Here is a 21,605-nt window from a genome sequence, read left to right as displayed (position 1 = left end):
TGTGCCCGTGTAATTCCTGATCTTTATTCAGGCCCTTGGCTTCCTCGGTACCCAGCTCTGTATTATATCTTAAATCGATTCTTTTCAATTTCTTCTCTTGATCACCTCCTCTGATATAAGGCCAAGGAAAATGAGCGAGTCTACAATGCTATCGTGGCATTTTACAAAATCTCCAGACGCTGGTGAATTTAAGTCGCGTGTTTGATGCCTCTCATGTGCTCCATCACTTGCCAATGGGGAACATCCAGTTGGCCACATATTGTTTTCTGTGTGTACATTCTTTCACGTATATATACCCAGAAATCTGTGCTACAGGTTATGAATTGATTGCTTTTTCTTCCTGTTATGCAGAATAACCTCCTTTATTTTGACACCAGATTTGCAAGCCATACATTTCCCTCATTTTCTGAAACCTTTTAGGTTAGATGGCCCCTTTCTTTCATTGGACTATCTATATAGCTATGGGCTTGTTTGTCCTTTAAGGATAGGGCTTTACGATACGTAATGGAGGGATGTGAGGTAATATTGTGTCCAATCACCTGATCAGCTTTTAATATTTTCCAATGTTTAGAATTTGTCTTGCTGCTGTGTACCTCGTATTGTTTGTAGTCATGAACCTTACTGTACTATCAGGTCCCTCCTTTGGTGTCTCTGATTTGAAAGTAGTTTATTCATGTTGTGGGTTCTCATTTATAGATTTAATTCTGATTCCCTGAGTGAATTTTAGGTTGAGATCAGTTTCTGTCTCTGGATTAATCTTTTAGACATTTCCCTACTTCCGTCCCACAGCAGGGAAAGGTCATTTATATCCCCGATCCAAATCAGCGTATGGTTTGTCATGTTTTCATTTTGTGATGTCCAGACCACCCGTTATGTGCCCGGTCTAGGCCCATATAGCAAAGTGGCTCATTTCATATATTGTCCTATTTTTTACAGTAACATTTCTGCTGTGACCTTTTGCACATATTTGCATGCATGACAATGTTGGATTCGTTTCTCTGAAATTACTTTGTTTACACATCTAGCTTCGCACAACATTATCACGATGCCTCGAACACTAAGTACAAGGCCTCTTGACGCACTATGTACAAATGTCGTATCTTCATCCACGGGGTGACAGGGCTATCTACATATCTAGAACATAATCTATACGTACATCACAAAGATGGTTTCTATTATAAATAATGAGCATCCCAATCGATTAGTAGAGGAGGCGCTACAGCTGACACCCAGGGTCTGTGCAGGCTGAGACTTCACTATGCAGCGGGCTGGCATCTCCGTGAGGGGGAGTTCAGTTTGTAATCAATACGGGGCCTGCATTCTTTCCTGTCAGGTAATGGGGTGGGATCGTCCCTAGGCGGGATTCTTGGCTTCACACCCACACACACTCTAGGTACACGCAGAGTAGGGAGTGCATAGTAGGAGTACGCCTGATTACTGCCTTGCTTATATGCCTGCATATATACAGTGTTTTAGCACCATGGTAGTACTATATCCACTATTTACGTGTTTGTAATCACTTTCAACTGCTTCAATCTTCTGATTATTGCAGCTTATGTATTCTATACAAGAATAACGTTGGCTCAATAAATAAATTGAAAACGCCCTACTGTGTATTTTCTGTATATTTCTCTGAGAGCAAGTAAGTTTGAGTGACTGAGCAAAAGTTTCTGTTCTGTTTCCACGATCCCTGAGTGGTCAGGGTTGTCACGTTCAGAGGTTGCCAGAAACCATTGGCTTCCTGGTAAGGTTAGGGAGTCTTATGGTGGCACTGTGAGCTAGCTGGTCTCTAGGCCAACTCATCCTGCGGAGGTGCCCGGAGCTAGTCTAATAATAATAATAATAAAGATATTTGTAAAGTGCTATGGCTGCGCCATCTCGGCGTGTCCCCACGCTGCCAGAGCAATACTAGCCAGGCACTTTGACTGACCCACATCAGAGACCAGCATCGAACTCACCTTTGGAACAGGTGAGTTTTTAACATACACCGAAACTTTAGTTCCCGATTGTTGGAGGCGAAGACTGAGCGGGAGTTTATTCCAGCTTGTGGCGGCCATCACTCTAAAAGAGCGACCTCCCATTTTAGCCCTCTTAAAACGGTGGGTCACCAACATACCCATTCCGCAAGACCGCAGCGCTCTCCTCGGCTCATACCTAGTGATCAAATCAGTAAGGTATGGGGGAGCCTTCTGCCATAGGATAGGGTGACATGTCAGGAGGGCCTTAAACAGTATCCTTTCCTTTACTGGAAGCCAGTGGAGGGTCGCCAATGCGACTCTGGATGTCACTCTCTTAGGTAGTCTAAGCACTAGACGTGCCACTGCGTTTTGTAATACCTGAAGCCGACCTATACTTTTGCTGGAAACTCCTAAGAGGAGGACATTCCCGTAATCAAGCCGGGATGTAATCAGGGCCTGGGTCATCGTGCGTCTAGCCTCCAAGGGGAGCAGGTCCAAGGTTTTATTCAGGATCTTAAGCACCCCAAAACACTTCCCCACCAACCACCCAATATGTGCCTCATAGGAAAGTGTGGGATCTACCCAAATCCCAAGGTTTTTCGCTTCCGTACACTGGGTAGGCACTGTACCCAGACAGCTTGGCCACCAGTCGCACGTCCATTTGAGTTGATCACCACCGACCACCAGCACCTCCGTCTTTGAGCCGTTCAGCTTTAGGCAGTGGTTATCCAGCCACACTGCTAAGGCCTGCATACATGCTCTAAAGTTGTCGGCTCCACCTGACGGTGCCTGGGAGAGGGTGAGCAGCAGTTGAGTATCGTCGGCGTAGGATACTATCTCTACACCAAACGATTGAACCACAGCTGCTAAGGGGGCCATGTATAAGTTAAATAAGGTAGGGTTCAAGGCCGAGCCCTGCGGCACCCCCTGTTCCAGTGCCATTTCCACAGATTGAAACGGGCCTCTCTGGACCTGGAAACTTCTGCCAGTCAGGAAGGATTTTAACCAGCTGAGCGCCTGACCCGTCACACCTCCCCTGTTCAGACACTGTAGCAAGGTGATATGTGCTACAGTGTCGAACGCTGCACTTAGGTCAAGCATGACCAGTGCCATGGTGTGACCTGCGTCAGCGCCCTGCCGTAGCGTCTCTGTGGCACGCAGTAAGGCAGTTTCGGTCGAATATCCTGCCCGAAACCCCGACTGGGAAGGATGAAGGAGTTTGGCCTCCTCAACAAACGCCATCAATTGTGAGTTCACTATTTTTTCAGCTACCTTCGCGGTATATGGCAGCAAGGAAATCTGTCTCAGATTGTCTAAAACAGCAAGGCTTATGTTGGCCTTTTTCCTTATCGGTAGAACGATAGCCTTCTGTGGTATCTTCCACCTTGACCTCTGCCCTTCACGCACCCTGGAACACTCCGTAGTGACATCACTTAGAATGTCACTGCTGCGAAGGTTCCAGGGTGAGCGCCGTGGTTAGAACGGTGACCTGAGGCGCCGCGATCGGACTGGCGACCAGTGGCTGGTGTCGTGTGCAGTGACTATCTTATGATACTGTACATAATAAACTCTTGGATATCACCATCGTCTCCCTTTGCTTTACTACAATGCTACACCTTCTTCCAGCTCAGCGGAAGGATCTGGGTGCTAAATGAAGTTAAGGACATGGCGAACCTCTAAGCTCTCTTCCACCACTCTAGGGGGGGCTGGATCACGAGGAGATCCTGACTTCACCCTAAGGCATGTTCTTACAAGCTCCTTAGATGTAGGTACTGTGAAGCACTCCAGCCTTCTGTCAGAGTCAGCCTCCCTCATTTCTACAAAGGCCTCCCCACTTGCAGGACAGCTGGAGAAGGAGCTATAAATTTTACGCACCTTACTAGCAAAGAATTCTGCCACTCTGTTACATTCCATGATAGAGTCCGACTCAGGCGCATTGGAGCTGGAAACCGCTGAGGTCTCCTTTATACATTTTAAAAAGCTCTCACTGATTCTAGTTTTGTAATGAAGGGCCTTTGCTTCTCTCACCTTTCTTTGATAGCCCCTCTGGGCAAATCTATACTCATTCTTTTTAAGAGTGTCAAAGTCCCTCCGCCAGCTTCTTTCCAGCTTCTTACACTCCGACCTGAGTGACTGCAGGTCTGACGTATACCATGGGGCAGATTTTCTAGCTCTCTTCCCTTGCTTAGCGGTATACAATGGCGCTACTGCATTCAGGGTTTCAAGGATACGGGCTTCCAGATTTAAATTGGAGCTTTCACTATCCGCTCCTCCGGCATCCCCCAATGCGTAGCTTCTCATTAAATATAGACTGGGAGAAGTTCTTCCACTTTCGGTGGGGATAGCTGTTATCACCCCCCCCCTCAGTGATACAGATATCAAAAGGAATCAGAAAGTGGTCAGTCCAAGGGAGCGGACTTGGGGCTCTCATCATTATACCATCCCAGCTGGCAAACACTGGATCCAATAAATGGCCATGCGTATGGGTGGGGGTGTGATTTAGCAGCTCTAAATAGTTATCCTGTAATTCCAGTTTAATCTCTACAGCCTCTTTCAGTCGTGCATCCTCAAAGTGAATATTCATATCTCCCAGTAGCATAAACTTACTACGCCAAAGCGCCATATGTGCTACACATTCTTGCAGACTTTGTCTAAAATTGCCTAAACTCCCCGGTGGTCTGTAAAGAAGGATACCCGATATATGACCCTGAGGGCCAATTTGTAGTCCAAACCTGCCGGCCTCACAATTCTCTATCCCTAGAGATTCAAAAGAGCACACAAGAGGCGCTTTAGTGATCACTGCAATCCCCCCACCTCTTCCTGAGGGTCTATCCACCCTGGCCATGCTATAACCCGGCTTTAATGCCTCAATGACCTCAGGGTCTGAGTCCGCCCCCAACCACGTTTCTGTCAGGAAGAGTATGTCCAACTTCTCCTCTAAAAGAAGATCCCAAATTTGCAAACCATGTTTAGGGAGTGATCTGCAATTCAGTAGGGCCCCGTGGAAACTACTTACCCCTGCTTTACATGCTAGCTCTCTCTTAGCTTTAAAGGAACAATGGGGGCACTTGGTGGACGAGATTACCTACAAAGTGTGCCTGCAACAATCCGCAACCGCTGGACGTAATTCCCACAGCTAGCGTCCGTCATAGACTATAGGGACCGCGGAGGATTGAGCAGGGGGTAGGGCACTGGGCCGCGGACGGGCGCAGACAGGCTTAACTTTGGCGCGCCATCGTCGCGCCCGCTGCTCTCGTCCGCTGCGCGGCCGGATGCACATTGGTATATGTGAGCCGTGCCCCGGAAGTGAAGCTGTAGGTGGGAGGAGTTGCGTCCCTCCGCTCTAGCAGCAGTCTAGGCACCTCATCCAAAGTTTATTTTGTCCAACAAACGCGCAGGTCCTTCGGATTAGTGGGAACTACACGACACACCTGTTCCTTCCACCATACCACAACTACATTTGCATAGTTGGGAGAGAAGGTGCCCATTGCTGTTCCTGAGATTTATCTGTAATACCTATAGTTAAATATGAAAATATTGTTATTTAGGCAAAAGTCATGGTCCTAAGCATCCATGTATAGTCATATGGAGATATTGGTCTATTGCAAAAAGCGTGTTCATAGGCTCGTAGACCTTGCATGTGTTGTATGCATAATTAGCAAGATCACATCCTAGGTAATTGTCAAATATTATTGTCTCCTGTGTATATCTTTTGTGGTGGGAAATTCTCTCCATCTATACAATATGATGGGAGGCTCTCCACAAGAATCAGCAATAAATGGTTTTAGTTTATTGCTGTGTTTTCCAGTAAGCGATTGTTGGAGGGCGCTAAACGCCCCCCTTGTTCTTGCATACATTTGTTAGAAGGTAAAAGCATGGTACAGTAGAGGGTAGTGTTTTACACAAATGAAAATGTTGCCATTCCCTTTTCACAACAATCCGAATTTAATAATTATTGAAAAGCCTTTTGTTCATAATTGCAAAGAATCATTAAAACCACATTCTTGCATTTTATCGGATGACATTGGTACTTATGTTGTCATTACGTAATGTGTTAATGGCCTCCCTTTGTCCGTTACTCAAGTTGGATCTGATTCTTCCCTTCTTGCGTTGACTGGTGAACAATTTATTTGAACAAGTCTTTGGCGACCAAGTCACTAAAGACATCCAGATTATCATGAGGCGAGGAGGAGTTATATGTAACTTGCTTTTTGAAGCGAGTTAGGCTTCCCTGATCTATCTGTGCCCCCTTTCCCAGCAACGCTTCCCGCTCTTTCGTTGCATATATATTTCCATCATCCAGACCAGCCAATGTCATGAAGTATCAGCGTCTCTTGAACACAAGTCATGTTTTCTGAATTGGGCCCCCTATTCTCATGTTCATTGGCTTGGGTCTGATTTTATGTTGAAATCTTATAAATGGAAATATGTCAATTCTACGTGAACTGTAACCTAAGTCCCTACTGGGGCAGAAAAATAAGCCAAGGTTATGGATATTTAATTCATCCATTGTCAGTTAATGTTGTGATGAGTTAATAATGGAGATTTAATTCATATCTCGCCTTGCTCTATCACCTTTCTCTTCCTAAGGGGTGAGTTATCTTTTTGTCTTCCATTTGCTCTTTCCTGTCTTTCTCTTCCTCTGTTTGTGCCTCTTGCTTTTGTTTTTCCTTTTTTATAATATTCCATTGTCCGTCCTTGTCTCAGTAACCCGTACTCAGTGAAAAAAGGGGCAAGTAGTTTTTTTTTCTAGGTAGTTGCTAGCAGAGTCGTCTGAGTCACCTTCTGAGCTTGATTCCTCGTCTTTGTGTCAATGTAATTTTGACCGCTCTCCTTACTTATTCGTATCATCTTACAAAGTTTAAGACTCTTCCAGGACAGTAGTCTTGCTTTTCCCTTTTGAATTTCCTCTTTTGTAGCTTTTACCTCTTTCTTATCACTTGCTCATCATTCTCGTTGTCCTTAAGTTCAGCTCTTATATTCAAGGGCAACAAATGTCAGGTTGGAGAACTCCATCAGACTGCAGACTTAGAACTGTAACAAAACAACAAGTTAGCAGGCCTTTTCCATCTATGAACTCATGATCTGGAACAACATCCCTGTATCCATCAGGACCGCCCGACATTGCTCCCGTGTAGGAAAGAGTTGAGGACTCCCTTCTTTAAAAATAATTTATGCTCATCCTTGGCTCTAGCTTTAGTCTAAGTTTGCAGTATAGAAATAACATATAGATACATACATAAAGAAGCTGGCCTAGCCTACACTAACGTTTGAATACTTTTAAAAAAACTCTTGTGAAAATGTTCATGGGAGAGTTGAGAATGGTTATCCCACCAGAGCACCCCTGACATCCAGTTAAGATTTTAATGTTGTCTTATGAGTAACAAGTCCACCTTTTAAGCCACTACATGACTGCAAGCCTTAATGGAGATAGTTGTCCACCTAGTAGCAGTCACTTCCTCAAACAGTTAGCAAACGGCACGCCCCATAAGTAGATGAACAGTTCCTGCAAGTTTACAAAGACAAAGTTGAATATGCATCCAGTGTTAAACATGCACTCATGCGCTACATTATCAGAATTGAAAAGGTATGAAAAATAAGACTGGTTTTTGCACCGGCACAATTTGGCATATGGTTTTCTACTCGTGCGGAGACATGGGGTGGGCGAAATTTGCGTAGTCATATTACGCAAAGCTCAGCGAAAAAAATCTCCGTGAGCACGCAGAATTCTGCGAAAACACAGAATTGCTTCTACTTCCCGTACACAATCCTTTTTTCCTGTTCGCGAACGCTGTTTGCGTGCTCGGGGGGAAATATCTTGCAAACACACATTTTGAAAGCGTGAACAAGCAAAAAATTCTGCGAAGTTGCGGATCGCGGAAGTTTTGACAATTCGACAACTGCCGCAAGTGGAACTGAATTTACCGCCCAGGCCTAGCGGAGACACCACATAGAAATACCACAGGCTGAGTCCACGTGTGATAAAGATGCATCCATGGCTTTTCTACCCAACATAGCTCTAGTAAATATTTGTAAAGCAGAAACATGTGGTTCTGTGCATCCTTTCATAAAATATTTCTCAGGTGACATCAATGCAAGGAAGATACCCAGAAGTGTTTAATTGTTCTAAGCATATTAGTAACTCAATTAGGTATTCTTTCATTTCAATCAATCAATCAGCGGTTTATAGAGTGCGCTACTCACCCGCAAGGTCCGTGGAGGAGAGGTTCCTCTTGGGTACGTGGAAACATATTCGGTTGTTGAGGTATGTGGGTCTGATGTTGTTGAGGGATTTGTAGGTGTGGGTGAGGAGTTTGAAGGTGATCTTCTTCTCGACGGGGAGCAAGTGGACTCTTCGTAGGTGTTGGGTCATATGTTTGTGGCGTGGATTCTCTAGAATGAGCCTGGCTGCGGCATTCTGGACCTTACCGATTCTTTTAAGTTATTGCACAACCTGTGATGTGCCACGGCTTGCTGCAAATGGAAAATGTTACTCACTTGCAAATATGTCAGCTTGTCATGTTGCAGGCTCACATGCATCACCCACTTGCTGTATGGTTGGAAAGTATATAGGTTGCTCAGATAAAGCAGTTTATTTTTTTTATTTTACACATATAAGCAGTTGTACTCCGATGGAGAAAACAGCACAATGATTTTAATTGGAGTCTGCGCGCTGATGCATTATGCCTTTCTGGTATCGGATTACGAGCGTTCTCCAGATGAAAACTCAATCTTAAATTAATTATTTTTAGTAGTCAGAACCCAACCCATGAGAGGTCACCACATGTGAACTGTAGAACTACAAGCAGCAAATGATTGTTTACAGGTAGTAACATTTCCTTCCTTCCTAGATATTACTGTCCACCTTTCTCATATTATAACCGTGCATTTCTTTCAAGAAATATTTCCCATGTATAATTCTCAGTGTTGATTTCATTCTGCAGCACAGCAGTCGACGACAGAAAGTATGAATGGGAAAGAGAAACGTAAAGCTTCTGGAGGAAGGAAGAATTTTGCTTATAAAATGAATGAAGGAAAACACCAAGGAATACACAGGAGGGAGAATTTTAACAATAAAACACCACTTGCAAGGCAGAAAAGAATACGCACCGGCCTAAGAGCTTATACCTGTGCTGAGTGTAAGAAGACATTTACTGGAAAGACGCATCTTTTACTGCACAAACAAACACACAAAGATCGGTATCCCTACACTGAGCTTGAAATGAGGTTTGCGGATAAGGCAACACATGAAAAAACTCACAAAGGAGAGCGGCCCTTTCACTGCAATATCTGTGAGAAAAGCTTTACTCAGAAGGGAATTCTTCTAAAACATCAAAGAACTCACACAGGAGAGAGACCTTATCCCTGTACTGTGTGTGAGAAGAGGTTTTCTCGAAAGGGGACCCTTGTACGACATCAAAGCTTACACACAGGAGAGAGGCCTTATCACTGCAATGTGTGCTCCAAAAGGTTTTCTTGGAAGGCGAGCCTTGTACAGCATCAAAGCGTACACACAGGAAAGAGGCCTTATCACTGCACTGTGTGTTCCAAAAGGTTTTCTCGGAAGGCAAGCCTTGTACAGCATCAAAGTGTACACACAGGAGAGAGGCCTTATCACTGCACTGTGTGTTCCAAGGGCTTTACTCTCAACGCAGACCTTGTACGGCATCAAAGCATACACACAGGAGAGAAGCCTTATCTCTGCACTGTGTGTTCCAAGAGGTTTTCTCAGAAGGAGACCCTTGTACGGCATCAAAGCGTACACACAGGAGAGAAGCCATATCACTGCACTGTGTGTTCCAAGCGCTTTTCTCATAAGGCAAACCTTGTACTGCATCAAAGAACTCACACAGGAGAGAAGCCTTATCACTGCACTGTGTGTTCCAAGAGGTTTTCTCGGAAGGAGACCCTTGTACAGCATCAAATCGTACACACAGAGCAGAGGCTTTATCACTGCACTGTGTGTTCCAAAAGGTTTTCTCGGAAGGCGAGCCTTGTACAGCATCAAAGCGTACACACAGGAGAGAGGCCTTATCACTGCACTGTGTGTTCCAAGGGCTTTACTCTCAAGGCAGCCCTTGTAAGCCATCAAAGCGTACACACAGGAGAGAGGCCTTATCACTGCACTGTGTGTTCCAAGAGATTTTCTCAGAAGGGGACCCTTGTACGCCATCAAGTCACACACACAGGACAGAAGCTTTATCACTGCACTGTGTGTAGCAAGAGCTTTGGTCTTAAGGCAAGCCTTGTACGCCATCAAAGAACACACAGGCGACGGCCATGACGCCGTACAGGATATGGAAACTGCTGTAAACAAAAGGTGGTGCTCAGCAGCATCAAGTAACACAAGATGGAAGCCTTCTCAAAGCACTGCCAAAAAACCTTCATTTAAAAAAGAAATCTGATCTTTTACATCATCTAAGAATCTACAGCTAAAGTTAGACCTCTTCTGACATCAAACAATCCTTCCGGACTGAAATCCTCCCTTTCCTCTGAAGTCAGAAGAGCTTTGAGTTAAAGGACACACTCTAACGTTCGCAGCGTCTCCAAACAGAATGTAGCTTCTTCAACGTCACTAACGTCCCTTCACCAAGCAACGAACTTCACAGAGGCTGCTTCACTGCGAATTAAACCTGTCCGACTCTCATGAAATGTGTGCAGTGTTGAGGACGTGTTACCAAGTGTGGATCATAAACTATCCTGATAGACATAACTTCTGGGATTCAACAAAAAAATATTGAAAGACCTGAGCACATGGGAAAAAGAAACTAGGAGAAGAAATGGGAATCAATAACCACTTGAGGACAAAAAATATAAACTCCTTCCATCAAAAAAGCAGGAACATCTACTCCCTGTCAGTATCTTCAGACCGGCTGTGTAAATATTCTGTACAACCCATCCAGGCTGAGAGATCAAAAGAGGATTCGTGGCTGTCCAGATTCTAACAACTTACAAAGGTGGCACCAACCATATCATTCTGCAGTTTCAACAGCCGAGACCGTTACACAATTCATAATGTTTTGAGATGGTTTATTCTGGTGAGAATTCCTTTTTTTTTTTTAATGATAATCAGTTTTATTATCATTTTGAGAAGAAAAAAAAAAGACAGCATATATCTTACACAGTAAAGCCAATTCCATCTCCAACAGACAGTAAAAAAAAAACACTGTTAGGGTAGGAGTATTTATGCAAGCCACCCCAGCTGGAAAGCAGCATCCCGTTACGTGGGACAGCCAAAGCTGGCAATTTAAAAGAGTAGGTTCAGCCATTTGCCCCAAACCCTATGGAACCTCGCGGGACAACCATGTTCCTCCTGGGCCACGCACCCATCCACTCCCTGTTGCACTTTCGCAGGGTAGTGGGGTTGGGCTGGGCCCAGGCCGCTGCAATATCTCATTTAGCCACAGCGACCGCCGTACCCAGAAAATGTTTGTCCGCTCTTGAGCCATCCAAACCTTCAAATACACCCAGGAGAAGATGTAAGGGATCGTGTGGAACCTGGCGACCTAAGGTCTGTGTGAGCTCAGATTCCACCTCGGACCAGAATGGGTCAAGGCCAGGGCAAAGCAAACCATATGGTCGAAGTCGGCCGGAGTTTGCCTGCTATTCCGGTGAGAATTAAATTCCCCAAAACTAACTTTCACATGCATTAAAAAACAAAGCAGATTAGCTAATGAAGACCCTGTGAAGAGTATTGCATCTCATTCTGTGATGTGTTTTGTGAGGTCAGTTGTTGTCCTGTTCTAGTGTGAGGGGGAGATTGACAACTAGACAAAGGACACTGTCGCAGGGAGCTGTTTGCCAAGAATGTCTTATTTTATGCAATAAAACTTTGCTAATAAACCAATCTGCCTGCCTGTTCCATGTGGCGATGAGACGGGAGATACTTCAAACTCATCAGTACATTCAGAGTGTCGTTTTCTATCTTTGTGATTAGTCTGTCACGGAAGAGGGTGGGGAGGAACTAACATCCCCCCCCTGCAGCCCTTCAACCACCAGCCCCTCAGATGTGAGGCGTTCCAGGGTGTAGTTTACGCCATCACTTTGTTTATTAGAGTAGTGCAAGCGTTACAAGTACAATTTGCACTGTTGATGTTTCAGACGACAACCTTTGAAGTTTAATAGTGTAATTGCATTGGGAACCCCTTTGTCCCTTGGACCTTTTCCTTCACTGAGCGTATTGATTGGCTTAAAATAGTCTGATGACTCTGGACCCTGTGCCATCTGTGAGCGCACAAGGCGTGCCTCTAAACTATTATATCGAAGCAACAGCACTAGTGTATAGAGTCGTGAATCATCCTGGTGAACATTGTGTGTCCCCTTCAAGATCCACCCGTAGTCATCAGTGACCATGAAGCAAGGGGCAGACAGATGCCTGGTGCGAGGCTGCTCTGGGGTCACTCAGACACCAGTGCCCATGTCGCCACCCCTATCCCAGACAGTGTTTAACATCTACGTCTCTCCTTGGGCCAGACTTATCAGGAGGCATGGATTTGCCCTGGTCTCATATGCTGATGATTCTCAGCTTGTTATCTTTATCTTCTATCAGCCTGAGGCCACTGACGCCAGGTTTCATGCTTGTCTCACTGAGATCATGACCTGGATGAACCATAGCTTCCTGAAAATGAACACTGACAAAACGGAGGTGATAGAGTTTGGCCCTGGCCGGTGCCTGTGGAATGACTCCTAATGGCCGGTTGAGGCCGGGGAATGCCCGTGTCCTGTCCCCAAGGTAGGAAACCTCGGAGTCATCTTTGATGACCAGTTTAATTTTTCTGCCCAGGTAAACAGTCTCACTTCCTCCTGCTTCTTTTTACTAAAAACCTTGAGAAAAATCTTCCCTTTTTTTTCACAAAAATTGCAAAAGACGCTGGTGGTGGCGCTCTTCCTGTCTAAACTGGACTGTTGCAATGCCCTTTTTTGGGCATTGATAAGACCCAGCTGAGAAAACTGCAGTCTCTACAGAACACTGCAGCAAGATTACTTCTAAACATTCCTAAAGGACAATCAACCTCGGCAGGAATTAAGTCACTGCACTGGCTTACCATCCAGCAGCGGGTGGAATTTAAGGCCTTATTCCTGGTGCACAAAGCCCTTTATGGTGGCGGTGCTGAGGATCTCCAAAAAATGTTCCTACATTATACCCCCCAAGTGCCCTTAGATCTGCTAATTTGGGCCTTATCCAGATTGCTAAGATCAGACGAGCAAGATGGGATGGCAGGACTTTATCAAGTTGTGCATCAAAGTTACGGAACAAAACGCCTATGGCCATGACATTTCAATCTAATCAGCAGGTCTTTAGGAAGAACTTGAAAACATGGCTGTTCACTTCCACATAGTCCCCCGGTAACACAGGCCATACTTCCCTTCTACATACACTAGCGCCAAGACGCCACGGCAATCGAGCGCTCTATGAACATATATCCTATCCTATCCTATTTGGGTGAGTGCTCGGAGCTTGCTGTGGCTGGTAGCAAGCCCTGGATCTGCAGTGACGTGTGGATCTCTAGGAATGAACTAAGTCGCAATGGTGGCATGTATGTGTGTGCAAGGATGAGACGCCCTGGGTGTAAGTGAATGATGAGACTAGGAATTGGGGGCCTCAGCTGAAGCTGTGATACTGGATTATTGTCAAGAGCAAGCCAGCGGGTCACAAGATTGTTACAGCTGCGTTGGCACATTTACGGCATATCAGCCAGACATAAAACTTTATTTGGCTTACATAGGCTCTAAAAGTACAAGTTACTAGCATATTAGACTCAAAATTCATCTACTAAAACACAGTGATTTTTTGGCGCCAGATGTTTGTCCCGCGCAGTAAAATCAGTGTGAACGGCACCACGCACAGTGCAAGAGGGAACTGCATCTTTCCGCCGCTTGAGTAGAAGTTTTACTAGAACGGCAGCTTCCTCAACGTGAATGGAAGGTTTCTCGACATGAGTGTGAGTTCCCATCCCCGGGCAGCCGCGTTGAGAAATCTGGCTGGGAGATGGTCTAGTGCTGGATTTTCCTTGCTCACGCTCTTCAATTTAACGTTGGTGAGCACAAGCAAGGAAATGTTTTTCTGAACTCCGAGTGTCTGAGGAGTGTGGAAAGACTCCACAAAGTCTACGAACGGAGCGGAGTTCACCGCCCAGACTTAATGTTTATGTATCTGTATATAAGTGTTGAGAGAAATTTTTATTGAGCTATCACATCAAGAATTGTAAATGTTATTAAGCACATATTGGTGAGAATAATGCTTCTTTTTCTATTACTGAATTTGCACAGCAACCAATCAACAGTACACTTAAAAACTACATTCCCCATGATGTCAGTAACCACAGTCCACAAATCACTGCCCATTATGCTCCGGTATGGCCAGCACCATCTTACTGCCTCGTATTTGAGTATGCTCAGTTTCAAACAGTTCAACCACAATATCCCGGTCCTAGATGGGATTACCTTCCTTGTCTAACCTGAACACTGCAATAGTTGTATAAACGTCACTCAGCGGAAGAGCTGTAAAGCTCCATCTTGAAGGCTGTTACCTCGTCTTGTATCCAGGTGTCTTGTGACAACATGTCCCAGTTGTTAAAGAAATATGTCACGTTTCCCCCCGCCCAAATGTTATTTGACATGGAATGATCTATACCCTAAAAATAAGCATGGAGGGAGGTCTCGCTCTGGGCGGTCCCCCCTTAATTGAATTACTGTAGTCCTTCTCAGTGGTAAGGGCATCAGGGGCTGAGTACCCTAGTACTTGACAGCTACTCTCTGTAGACACATAGTTTTACTCTTGCTGGTGCAAACTCTGGCCTAATTTCCAAGAGGCCTGCCCAGCTGGAGCTCGTGTGGCGCCGGCCTCTGAATCATACCTACAAGGCGACGCAAAAGGCTTCATAGATATGGAGTGAGGCTAGGCAGCGCAAAGAGCTGCGTCGGCTTACTCTGCATCAAGGAGGCATTCCATGGGTGTTGCTCTGGGTTCTCCCACGAAACACCCATTTATTTTGACACCGCCCCAGATTTAGACACTTGGGCAAACCTGGGGCAATGCCAAAACCTTACACCTCCCCAAAGCAGGCATAACGAGGAGAAATGTTTTCATTTCTCCTCTTTTATTCCTCTTTCCCTGTTCTTCAGCAGACATAGACCCCAGTGCACCATGGTGCAAGGGTGTCTGTGTTGGTGCTCGGCTGCATAATGTGTGCCTGAACGGCCAGTAATGCACTGTGTCCTGTACGGTGCATTCCGGCTCTTTTGATTGGTGCAGAGCAGGGCAACAAAAAAGACTTGCAATGCTGCTGTATGCCAATCCTTGGTAAATGAGGCCCTCAGTGTTCCCCGATCAGTGTATGAGGTGGTATTGAACGTGTCTTGTGGATCTAATTATCACAGCTCGGCCATCGGCTTATCGCTCGTGCAAAGCGGAGTGGGCACACTGGGGCACGTGCATCAAAGCAGGCAGTAGAGGGTGCGCTCCTCCGATCAGAGAGGGCACACTGGGGCGCGCGCATCAAAGCAGGCAGTAGAGGGTACGCTCCTCCAATCAGAGAGGGCACACTGGGGCGCGCGCATCAAAGCAGGCAATAGAAGACTGCGCTCCTCCGATCAGAGAGGGCACACGGGGGCGCGTGCATCAAAGCAGGCAGTAGAAGACTGCGCTCCTCCGATCAGAGAGGGCACACTGAGGCGCGTGCATCAAAGCAGGCAGTAGAGGGTACGCTCCTCCGATCAGAGAGGGCACACTGGGGCGCGCGCATCAAAGCAGGCAGTAGAGGGTACGCTCCTCCGATCAGAGAAGGCACACTGGGGCGCGCGCATCAAAGCAGACAGTAGAGGGTACGCTCCTCCGATCAGAGAGGTCACACTGGGGCGGGCGCATCAAAGCAGGCAATAGAGGGTACACTCATCCGATCAGAGAGGGCACACTGGGGTGCGCGCATCAAAGCAGGCAGTAGAAGACTGCGCTCCTCCGATCAGAGAGGGCACACTGGGGCGCGCGCATCAAAGCAGGCAGTAGAAGACTGCGCTCCTCCGATCAGAGAGGGCACACTGGGGCGCGCGCATCAAAGCAGGCAGTAGAAGGCTGCGCTCCTCCGATCAGAGAGGGCACACTGGGGCGCGCGCATCAAAGCAGGCAGTAGAGGGTACGCTCCTCCGATCAGAGAGGGCACACTGGGGCGCGCGCGCATCAAAGCAGGCAGTAGAGGGTACGCTCCTCCGATCAGAGAGGGCACACTGGGGCGCGCGCATCAAAGCAGGCAGTAGAAGACTGCGCTCCTCCGATCAGAGAGGGCACACTGGGGCGTGCGCATCAAAGCAGGCAGTAGAGGGTACGCTCCTCCGATCAGAGAGGGCACACTGGGGCGCGCGCATCAAAGCAGGCAGTAGAGGGTACGCTCCTCCGATCAGAGAGGGTGCACTGGGGCGCGCGCATCAAAGCAGGCAGTAGAGGGTACGCTCCTCCGATCAGAGAGGGCACACTGGGGCGCGTGCATCAAAGCAGGCAGTAGAAGACTGCGCTCCTCCGATGAGAGAGGGCACACTAGGGCGCGCGCATCAAAGCAGGCAGTAGAGGGTACTCTCCTCCGATCAGAGAGGGCACACTGGAGCGCGCGCATCAAAGCAGCCAGTAGAGGGTACGCTCCTCCGATCAGAGAGGGCACACTGGGGCACGCGCATCAAAGCAGGCAGTAGAGGGTGCGCTCCTCCGATCAGAGAGGGCACACTGGGGCGCGCGCATCAAAGTAGGCAGTAGAGGGTGCGCTCCTCCGATCATAGAGGGCACACTGGGGCGCTTGCATCAAAGCAGGCAGTAGAAGACTGCGCTCCTCCGATCAGAGAGGGCACACTAGGGCGCGTGCATCAAAGCAGGCAGTAGAGAGTACGCTCCTCCGATCAGAGAGGGCACACTATGGCGCGCGCATCAAAGCAGGCAGTAGAAGTCTGCGCTCCTCCGATCAGAGAGGGCACACTGGGGCGCGTGCATCAAAGCAGGCAGTAGAAGACTGCGCTCCTCCGATCAGAGAGAGCACACTGGGGCGCGTGCATCAAAGCAGGCAGTAGAGGGTACGCTCCTCCAATCAGAGAGGGCACACTGGGGCGCGTGCATCAAAGCAGGCAGTAGAAGACTGCGCTCCTCCGATCAGAGAGGGCACACTGGGGCGCGTGCATCAAAGCAGGCAGTAGAGGGTACGCTCCTCCGATCAGAGAGGGCACACTGGGGCGCACGCATCAAAGCAGGCAGTAGAGGGTACGCTCCTCCAATCAGAGAGGGCACACTGGGGCGCGCGCATCAAAGCAGACAGTAGAGGGTACGCTCCTCCGATCAGAGAGGGCACACTGGGGCGCGCGCATCAAAGCAGGCAGTAGAGGGTACGCTCCTCCGATCAGAGAGGGCACACTGGGGCGCGCGCATCAAAGCAGGCAGTAGAAGACTGCGCTCCTCCGATCAGAGAGGGCACACTGGGGCGCGCGCATCAAAGCAGGCAGTAGAGGGTACGCTCCTCTGATCAGAGAGGGCACACTGGGGCGCGCGCATCAAAGCAGGCAGTAGAAGACTGCGCTCCTCCGATCAGAGAGGGCACACTGGGGCGCGCGCATCAAAGCAGGCAGTAGAAGACTGCGCTCCTCCGATCAGAGAGGGCACACTGGGGCGCGCGCATCAAAGCAGGCAGTAGAGGGTACGCTCCTCCGATCAGAGAGGGCACACTGGGGCGCGCGCATCAAAGCAGGCAGTAGAGGGTACGCTCCTCCGATCAGAGAGGGCACACTGGGGCGCGTGCATCAAAGCAGGCAGTAGAGGGTACGCTCCTCCGATCAGAGAGGGCACACTGGGGCGCGCGCATCAAAGCAGGCAGTAGAGGGTACGCTCCTCTGATCAGAGAGGGCACACTGGGGCGCGCGCATCAAAGCAGGCAGTAGAAGACTGCGCTCCTCTGATCAGAGAGGGCACACTGGGGCGCGCGCATCAAAGCAGGCAATAGAGGGTACGCTCCTCCGATCAGAGAGGGCACACTGGGGCGCGCGCATCAAAGCAGGCAGTAGAGGGTACGCTCCTCCGATCAGAGAGGGTGCACTGGGGCGCGCGCATCAAAGCAGGCAGTAGAGGGTACGCTCCTCCGATCAGAGAGGGCACACTGGGGCGCGTGCATCAAAGCAGGCAGTAGAAGACTGCGCTCCTCCGATGAGAGAGGGCACACTAGGGCGCGCGCATCAAAGCAGGCAGTAGAGGGTACACTCCTCCGATCAGAGAGGGCACACTGGGGCGCGCGCATCAAAGCAGGCAGTAGAGGGTACGCTCCTCCGATCAGAGAGGGCACACTGGGGCGCGCGCATCAAAGCAGGCAGTAGAGGGTACGCTCCTCCGATCAGAGAGGGCACACTGGGGCGCGCGCATCAAAGCAGGCAGTAGAGGGTGTGCTCCTCCGATCATAGAGGGCACTCTGGGGCGTGCATCAAAGCAGGCAGTAGAAGACTGCGCTCCTCCGATCAGAGAGGGCACACTAGGGTGCGTGCATCAAAGCAGGTAGTAGAGGGTACGCTACTCCGATCAGAGAGGGCACACTGGGGCACGCGCATCAAAGCAGGCAGTAGAAGTCTGCGCTCCTCCGATCAGAGAGGGCACACTGGGGCGCGCGCATCAAAGCAGGCAGTAGAAGACTGCGCTCCTCCGATCAGAGAGGGCACACAGGGGCGCGTGCATCAAAGCAGGCAGTAGAGGGTACGCTCCTCCAATCAGAGAGGGCACACTGGGGCGCGTGCATCAAAGCAGGCAGTAGAGGCTACGCTCCTCTGATCAGAGAGGGCACACTGGGGCGCGCGCATCAAAGCAGGCAGTAGAAGACTGTGCTCCTCCGATCAGAGAGGGCACACTGGGGCGAGCGCATCAAAGCAGGCAGTAGAAGACTGCGCTCCTCCGATCAGAGAGGGCACACTGGGGCGCGCGCATCAAAGCAGGCAGTAGTGGCTACGCTCCTCCGATCAGAGAGGGCACACTGGGGCGCGCGAATCAAAGCAGGCAGTAGAGGGTACGCTCCTCCGATCAGAGAGGGCACACTGGGGCGCGTGCATCAAAGCAGGCAGTAAAGGGTACGCTCCTCCGATCAGAGAGGACACACTGGGGCGCGCGCATCAAAGCAGGCAGTAGAAGACTGCGCTCCGCCGATCAGAGAGGGCACACTTGGGCGCGCGCATCAAAGCAGGCAGTAGAGGGTACGCTCCTCCGATCAGAGAGGGTGCAGTCTGTGTCAGGGTGCACTCCGCAGGGTCCAATTGTAGCAATATAGGCTCCACCTCCTGACCTCACCAACACCCTGGTATATAAATACACAGGGTGTTCGAGTGATCGGGCGAGGGAAATAAAGAAAAAAGGGAGGGACGGAAGGGTACAGCTGGGAAGGGATAGCTGAAAGAGAAAACATACCAATGTTATACTACACATAGGAAATACTACTCTCATTTCATTCTCGCTAATGTCTCTCTATTCACCTGGCTCAAGTCTTCCAAATTGCCCTCCAGCTGCTGTATGTATATCTATAGAACTGAACACGTTCCTGATCCCTAAAGATAGAAGAGACAAGTTATTCCTCAGACCCATACACATTTGTGAAATACTTCATTAGTAACATATCAGTTGGAAAAAGCACCCCCTAGTATTAAAGTTCATACTGGAATGATGCTCCTTTGAAACTGTTCCCAGCTTAAAGAGAAATCCTTCTCCTTATCTCTTCCAAAACAACATAAATCCAAAGTCATCAGAAAAGGGTTCCAATCACCCGATCCGAAGATAACAGAGAAACAGTTCAATCAAACGGTAAGATGTAGCCTCCTACTACTATCTTCCGTTGTTTAGTTCAGTACATATATCCTTTTGTATTCGAAAACAAATGTACCTAACACCAGTCTCCAATTACGGCAAAGTGTAGAACAACCCACTACTTTCCGCTTTGGCACATGCAAATGAAACCTCCTAATTCCCCCAGATTGTGTGTGACTTCATAACGGCAGCGCGTAGCAATGCCACAGCGCTCCGCTCACGATTCGAAAAAATGAAGACTTGCCGTGGCCGGAGAAAGACCCACAACTGTGTACTTTAAGTTCAAAACAAGGCAGAAAGCGTTCTACTCATGCTTAGGACATCTGGAAAATCCTCCGCACACTCCGTTATGCAGCAAGCACTCGGCCAACTCACCAGCCGACCTTAGAGACGAAGAGAACTGACCCGGAAGCAAAGAGCCCAGAGGAAAGGCACTAGGCAAGCACAGCGCTCGAGAACCCGAGCTGAAATCAGCGCGTAACCAAGGAATCTCCGAATGACAGCAACTCAGCAAGGAGACCTCCACAACGCAGGAACTCAGGAAAGGAACAAATGGTGGAGAAAGACAAAACAGTTAACAAACCAAAATCACGCACAAAGTCTCCTGGTCCCGCCCTTAATTATATACCAGGAATACACACCGGGCTGATGGGACTCGTAGTTCAACATATTAGGTAGGCGCAGCTAAGTGATCCTGACAGTCTGACCCAAATCTACTGCTCCACAGATGGAAACGCTGTGGCAATTCCACCGATTGCATCGCTCGGCAGACAAGTGTAGCAGCTTCTCTTTCAATTACATTAACAATCAAATAAAAGAATTAATCAAGAAGCAAATACACCGTACATAAGCTTATATAAGAAGATATGACCACAACCAGATATATGAATGATAACTGTGGGAAACTGGCTCTTTATAAAGTATACCAAAAAGAGGTCTACTGTGCATGGAGCCCAGGGGTTCCCTTATGAGTGGACGGGGTTTGCTTTAGCAATCTTCAAGGTGCTCTTCTAGGGAGTAGTGAGGTCGAGCAGCCTTAGGCTTATCAGAGAGGAGTGTAAGACATCTGCGATACACGCACAGAGTCAATAAATGGTACACATGACTCAATAAGGAGAGCCACGCCAATTTATAAAAATAACACATATCTTGATATATATTTAGGCACCAGAATCAATACGATCAGGTAACAGTGCAATTTTCATAAGCGTCAATGCTATCCTATGGAGGATAAACAAATGCTGCATACAAGTTCTTTACAGCGACTCACCTGATCACTCTCTTGGACTTAAGGTGAGTATGGGGAAAGGTCCAAGGCAGCATCAACAGGTCACCCCCAGGGGCACTAGGGCGGCCGGGTGCAGAGGTGCAATACAGCATCTGGTGCCCAATGTTCATCTACGGGGATCGGTCCGGAGTCCTGTTTGGGTGCCTGCAGGAAGCAGGGAAGCAGCTCTGCTGCTCCTTGGGCGATCCTGGTTCGTGGGTGAAGTGCTGGCACTTCTCTCAGGCTTCTGGAGACACGGAGCTGCAGGAAAAGGGGTCTTTGTCGCATTTGTCACAGACAGCAATCCGGTTGGCACCAAGTCAGTTAGTGTCTTCTGTTCCTTCTTGCGAATCTTCAGAACCGTCTTCTTGTTTCAGGTCATCAGGATCTGATTTCATGGTGCCAGGAACTCTCCTAAATACTAGATTTAGGGGAGTGAAGTGTAGTAGCCAAAGAGTCCTGATGGAAGTGGGCATACCTCTGTCCCAGAGTTCCTAATTCTGTCATCACAAAGATGACTCTGAGATTTCATGTTCACTCAGGTAGCCCATCTTAGGGGCGGATTTATCCTGAAGGT

At 48.3% G+C, this 21,605-nt stretch overlaps 1 protein-coding gene across 1 annotated transcript in view; it reads left to right on the top strand.

Moving 5' to 3' along the window:
- Positions 1-11,744, top strand: part of LOC144767393 (uncharacterized) — a 29,518-nt gene extending 17,774 nt beyond the window's left edge. Inside the window, exon 2 of the mRNA XM_078650844.1 lies at positions 8,903-11,744. Coding sequence (XP_078506970.1) covers positions 8,903-10,242 — 1,340 coding nt within the window. The 3' untranslated portion in view covers positions 10,243-11,744. The remainder of the gene's footprint in view (positions 1-8,902) is intronic.
- The last annotated feature ends 9,861 nt before the right edge of the window (positions 11,745-21,605 follow it).

The sequence above is a fragment of the Lissotriton helveticus genome, chromosome 1_1, assembly GCF_964261635.1.
Source record: "Lissotriton helveticus chromosome 1_1, aLisHel1.1, whole genome shotgun sequence".
NCBI classification, from domain to species: domain Eukaryota; kingdom Metazoa; phylum Chordata; class Amphibia; order Caudata; family Salamandridae; genus Lissotriton; species Lissotriton helveticus.
Note: the sequence above shows the minus strand (reverse complement) of the source record. Positions and strands in the feature narration are given on the sequence as shown.